General features: G+C 46.2%; 1 protein-coding gene across 1 annotated transcript in view; it reads left to right on the plus strand.

The window, feature by feature from the left end:
- LOC119779183 (immunoglobulin superfamily member 10-like) overlaps positions 1-5,722 on the plus strand; it is a 28,256-nt gene extending 22,534 nt beyond the window's left edge. The window contains exons 7-9 of the mRNA XM_038278742.1: positions 2,410-3,298; positions 3,392-3,718; positions 3,825-5,722. Of these exons, the coding sequence (XP_038134670.1) occupies positions 2,410-3,298; positions 3,392-3,718; positions 3,825-5,415 (2,807 nt within the window). The 3' untranslated portion in view covers positions 5,416-5,722. The remainder of the gene's footprint in view (positions 1-2,409; positions 3,299-3,391; positions 3,719-3,824) is intronic.
- Positions 5,723-6,000: the final 278 nt, after the last annotated feature.

Genomic DNA, 6,000 nt, shown 5'->3' on the forward strand with positions numbered 1-6,000 from the left:
GAAATGAAAATGTATTTATTGTATGTATTTTCCAAACATGGCGTAACATCAACTCAGTTTGGAAATTGTTATTTTAGGACAATATTTTTAAGTATAAAATGCTAGAGACCCTTTGTTACATGATCTCTCTAATATTAGCTAAAAGCCCTAAAAAAGGACTGTTCTGCAGAGCTTTTCCCCTTCTGGAGTTCCAGAGTGTGACTTTGGCGATGTGGTGCCAAACTTGTGGAAAGTTATCCCTCGAGCTCTGACGTCAATAGTCTGTCGATTCAAACAGAAAAACGCCGCACAGTGCTGAGGCATCCTTCGTCTGACCAGCTGAAATCAGCAGGATAGGTTAGAAGTTCGACTGCACCAAGATGGCCACCGTAATTCCTGCGCCGCGCGTGTCAGTGCGGGGTCTACTCTATATGTCTATGGCTAGATGTGTTAGCAAAGCAGAAAACCAGCATGGACTCATGCTAACGATACTGCGGGGGCCTCAGGGTGCCGAATCTGCACGCATAAAACATTTAAAATAAGCGTTTAGAGAGGAGTTGATGTGCATGTTTTTAAATAAAACTACTGGTATGAGTATTTATTACTGCAGTATTCAGACTTTATACTCCATATATATGGGTTAATGAACAGTAACACAAAAAGTTTCAAGGAAAAATGAGTAAAAACTTCCTAAATTAAGTGTATTTAGCTTTAATTTAAGCAGGTAAATAAGATGATCTGCCAATGGAATCAATATTTTTACTCTTAAAATAAGATAATTAGATAAAATGCACTCGAAATAAGACAACATAATTGTTCTTTTTTTATTTTAAATATAAATTGTCTTGTTTTCTTCTTAATTCCAGAAAAAATGCACTTATTTTGAGATTATTTTTTTTTTGCAGTGTACAGTTCTAGGCCTCTTTTTTACACTGAAAAACCAATCGTAAAAAGCAATAAAAAATATCTTTAAATAAGTGCATCTATCCTTAATTTGAGCAGGAAAACCAGATCATCTGCCGATAGAAGAAGCGTTTTTGCCCTTAAAATAAGACAATACGATATTATCCACTAATAACACTGCAAAAAATGGACATCTAAATAAGTCATATTAACTTAAAATAAGTGCTTTTTATCTTGAATTGAGGAGTTAAGTGAGACACTTTAAAAATGGAACAAGACAATTTACATTAAAAATAAGAAAAAACAATTGCTTCGTCTTATTTCGAGGGCATTTTATCTGATTATATTTTATTATTACCAGCTCAGATTAAGGCTAAATACACTTAATTTAAGACATTTCTTATTTATTTCTAGATGGGTTTTGCAGTGAAGGCAAAGTCTGTGTCCAAACGTCCGCTGTAATGACCTTATATGGGTTACGCCATTTTGACGTCCGAACATCTAGTGGATGAAACAATACCGGACTCCAAATTTCACACAATGCAACTTAAAAGTAGCGATAATTCATGGTCACTAAATGAGCAGAGATATCCCATGATGCTTTGCGAGGAGAGCTCTCCTCACAAAGCATCATGGGATTTGTTGTAGCAGTAATAGATAACAAAGATGGCGCAAGAACCGCCCCGACGGAGTTAATTGACCAACTGGGAGTGAAAAGCAGTGATCATCTGTCTGAACGGTCAGTTAACTGAGTTCACTATAATGTTCACTATAGAGTCCCCGCTCTATATAGTGATGCACTGCAAAAACAAATTTTTTAAATTTTTTATGTAAATTGTCTTGTTCCATTGGGCAAGTGTCTCATTTACCGACTCGAACCAGGAAAAAACTGCACTTATTTTAAGTTAAACTGATTAGGGTTAATTTTTTTTCATTAATTTAACTTTATTTCAGTAATTTGAAATCGCTACGATAGCTAACAGAACTCTGCCGATCAAAATGCCGGTTTCTCTTCACCGTGGAGACGATCCTGCTCTCCTTTAGGACGTCTTCCTTTAAAAATGGCATCACACACTGAGTGGATGTATTTCATGTGTTCCTTTCAGGGATCACTTTAAAAGCAGAGCTGGTTTTGGTGTCCAGACCTGCCTGACCCGGACGGGTTGGGGGCCCGGTCCCCGATAACCTCACCCACATCAGAGGTTTTTTTGGAATTAAAATAATTTCCTCACTGCTCAAGCTCTACATTTGTTGTTGCGATGTTCTGGTCAGATAAATAATAAATAAATAAATTAATGGGAAGATGGACGTCAGACTGAAGACCTGGGTGTGGGATGGCGGGTCGAATCTAGACGGAGATACCATGGATTGGTTGGATAGAATCAGGTTCATGGGTTAGAAAGGCCTAGTCAAAGCCTGGAGAGAAATCCAGCTCAGAACTTTGAACGTAATTTACCTGAGATGGAGCGTTTTACTAGGAAGCCGTTTTCCCTTTAACAATTGTGTCATTTGCTTGTGTTTGTGCAGGAGTGAGTATCGCCAAAAACATGAGGTGGCAGCGGTTGGAGGTACACCATAACGGAACCCTCATCATCAGAAACTCCCAGGAAACTGATGCGGGTCGGTACCTGTGCACAGTTCAGAACCAGTACGGTACGGACACCATGACCGCCACCCTTCTTGTCTCTCATCAACCTCCACTGAGAGACATCCACGTGTACGAAGGAGGGAAGGCTGAACTGGAGTGCAAAGTCGCAGGAGATCCTCGTGTGTCGTGGATCCTCCCGAACTCGGTCCAGATGACTGCGACCTCAGCGGCCGCGCCTTCTCCTCCGCAGCGCGTGGCCGTAGATGAGATGGGAACTCTTCTCATAAGCAGCGCCCATTTAATGGACGCAGGGATCTACAGATGCAGTGTGCCTGGAGGTAACGGCATGCAGGTACGTCTTCGTGTATCAGCGGTTCCTGCACTGATTGAGCAGGAGAAAGACCAAACAGTTGTTGTTTCAGAGGGCAGCGCTGCCTACATCCACTGCGCCGCCTCAACTGCCACTCGGCCAATCATTCGCTGGATCGCGCCGGGCGGCATGCAGCTCCCTGATCCCCATCCACCCAACGGAGGGAACTTTATCGTCTTTCCAAACGGAACTCTTCACATAAAGAGATTAGCCTCTAAGGACTCTGGGAGATACATCTGCACAGCCGGTAATGCAGCCGCATCGAGCAGCAGAGCAGTGATCTTAAGAGTCATAAGTAAACCATCTTCTGCTAAAGCCACGATAACAGCCTCCTCTCCAAAGACGACGGATGTGACCTACGGGAGTCCGCTGCTTCTGAACTGTGTGGCGGCAGGGGAACCAGAGCCTCGGATCATCTGGAGGACGCCCTCTAAAAAGCTGGTAGATCATCAGTTCAGGTGAGGAACGGAACGAGTTCGCAGATCGAGCGAGTCAAAACGTTCGGAATAATCTGAAGATCGTTTCAATGCTGTTCTGTCTGTGTTGCGCAGCTTTGACTCCAGGATCAAGGTGTTCCTGAACGGCAGCCTTAGCATCCATTCAGTGACTGACAAGGACCGAGGCGACTACCTGTGCGTCGCCCGCAACAAGATGGGCGACGACTACATTCAGCTCAGGGTCAACGTCTTGACCAAACCTGCCAAGATTGAGCAGAAGATGCAGAAGTCGAGTCAGGAGGTTATTCGAGGCCAAGATCTGAAGGTGGACTGCGTGGCGTCTGGCCTCCCCAGCCCTCAGATCAGCTGGGCTCTACCCGATGGGACCATGGTCAACCCCGTCAAGCAGAGAGCAAGGGTCGGTGGGGGACGCAGTCGCAGGTGTGTGCCATTGCTCTTTAGTCAAAGTACGTTCTTGCTCTGCCCGAATCTCACCAAGTCCAGTAAATTGATCCCTAACAGCTTCCTCTCTCCCCTTTCCCTACAGGTATGTGGTGTTCGACAACGGGACGCTGTACTTTAATGAAGTCGGACTGCCAGAGGAAGGGGATTACATCTGCTATGCACAGAACCAACTCGGCAAAGACGAGATGAAGGTGCGAGTCAGGGTGAAAGGTGAAACCACCCGACCCCAAATCCAGGATAAAGGTCCAAAGACCGTCCGAGTTCTTCACGGCGAGACAGTAGCACTCCAGTGCAAGGCCATTGGCGACCCGGTACCAGTCGTCACCTGGATGTCCCCTAAGAACAGACTCATATCCCCCGACTCGAACAAATACCAGGTTCTTCAAGACGGGTCACTAGTTGTTCAAAAGGTTCAGGGACCTGATGGAGGTAATTACACATGTTTGGCTAGAAGCAGCGTTGGACAAGATGATAAAGTTACCCGAGTGGAGGTTTTGCCAACTCCTCCAGTTATCAATGGCTTAAGAGGAGATTCCGACACTATAGAGGTTACCGCGGTTCAGGGTGAGAGAACGCTGGTGGACTGTGCCACAAAGGGAGCCCCTTCCCCTCGAGTCATGTGGATTCTGCCAGGAAATGTCATCCTTCCTGCACCGTACTACAGCAATCACAGGACCGTTCATCCGAACGGTACTTTAGAAATACGATCCACCCAGAGGACAGACTCAGGACAGATGGTCTGTGTGGCTCGTAATGAAGGAGGGGAGGTCCGAATGCTGGTCCATTTGGAAGTAAAGGAAACGGTCAGGGGGGCCAAGATTGAAGCCCCAGAGAAAGAAAGCTTTGCACTGAGAGTGGGGAACTCCGTCACCCTCAACTGTACCATCGATGGCTTGGAGTTAACTCATCTGACGTGGATCTTACCCGATGGCACTCCTCTGAATACCGGTGCTCGGATTTCTAAGTTTTTCCACCGGCTTGATGGCTCTCTGGTTATTAGCAATCCGTCCGTCGCTGAGGCTGGAGTTTACCGCTGCATGGGTCGTAATCCTGCTGGGCTCTTTGAGAGTACCATCACTCTGTCCCCAGGGAGAAAGCCTCAGATCCTGAACAGATACATCTCTCCTGTCAGCGTCCTAGACGGGGAGACCCTTTTCCTTCACTGTCAAACCACTGGGGAGCCCCTCAGACTGACATGGACCCTACCCAGCGGGGTCGTTCTTAACAGGCTGCAAAACGCTGGAAGGTATTCTATTCTGCAAAACGGCACCATTGCCATTCGCCAAGCTTCCATTTACGACCGAGGGGCCTATGTTTGTAGAGCTGCTAACGAATACGGAAGCTCTTTGCTTTCGGTCTCAGTAAAAATAGTCGCTAACCAACCCAGAATTACCTGGGGGCCGCCCTCTGTGACCTACGCCAAACACGGAGTTGCCGTTCAGCTGAACTGTGCCACCGCCGGGACCCCCGCAGCAGAGGTGTCTTGGGAGACGCCTGATAAGGTGCGGATGGTCGTGAGCGCACAGCCCCGACTTTTCGGAAACAAGTATCTCCACCCGCAAGGTTCCCTCATCATCCAGAATCCAACCCAACGAGATTCTGGAGTTTACCGCTGCACGGCCAGGAACGCTGCCGGCGTGGACTCCAAGACCACATTTCTGAATGTATTCTAACGCGAAGCCGTGGCCAAACCGTACGCCCAAGCAACTGCCGGAGACAACGCCAGAGTGGCGGTAAAAAAGCACCAAATCACCCACCATGGGTTTCACCTGTAACAGTGCTTCACCCATGGCCAACTTGGAGGCCTAACGCCAACCGTGTGAGCTCCCTACTTGACTCATGACAGAGCTTTGTGTAAATACATAACTGCTCAGGTAATTTGGATACAGAAACTCTTCCTAGATGTCTTCATCAGGCTTGTTCCCTATTTAACTGTCCTAATTCTGTCACTTACTATTGGAGATGGAAATAAATTATTAAGGAGAAAACATGTTTCTAAGTGTCGGTGTGTGAAATAATTTCAAGAGAAATGAGGCTGCAGTAGGATTTCCGCAGATCTTATGTGGACTGTGAGGTAATATAGAGAGATGGAAGGTTTAAGGGAATACCTCGTCATTTTCTGTCATGGTGGTTTCTCTCTGGGCTTCAAGGCCATGATAGACACGTTCATTGCAGGTCAGAAACAAGTCAGCAGTACATGAAAAAGAGTCTGCTTATTTTCCAAAACATAATCCCATTGAACCAAAGGAGCCAAGTGA

Source organism: Cyprinodon tularosa, unplaced genomic scaffold (genome assembly GCF_016077235.1).
Source record: "Cyprinodon tularosa strain WSP-4 unplaced genomic scaffold, ASM1607723v1 ctg1433, whole genome shotgun sequence".
NCBI classification, from domain to species: domain Eukaryota; kingdom Metazoa; phylum Chordata; class Actinopteri; order Cyprinodontiformes; family Cyprinodontidae; genus Cyprinodon; species Cyprinodon tularosa.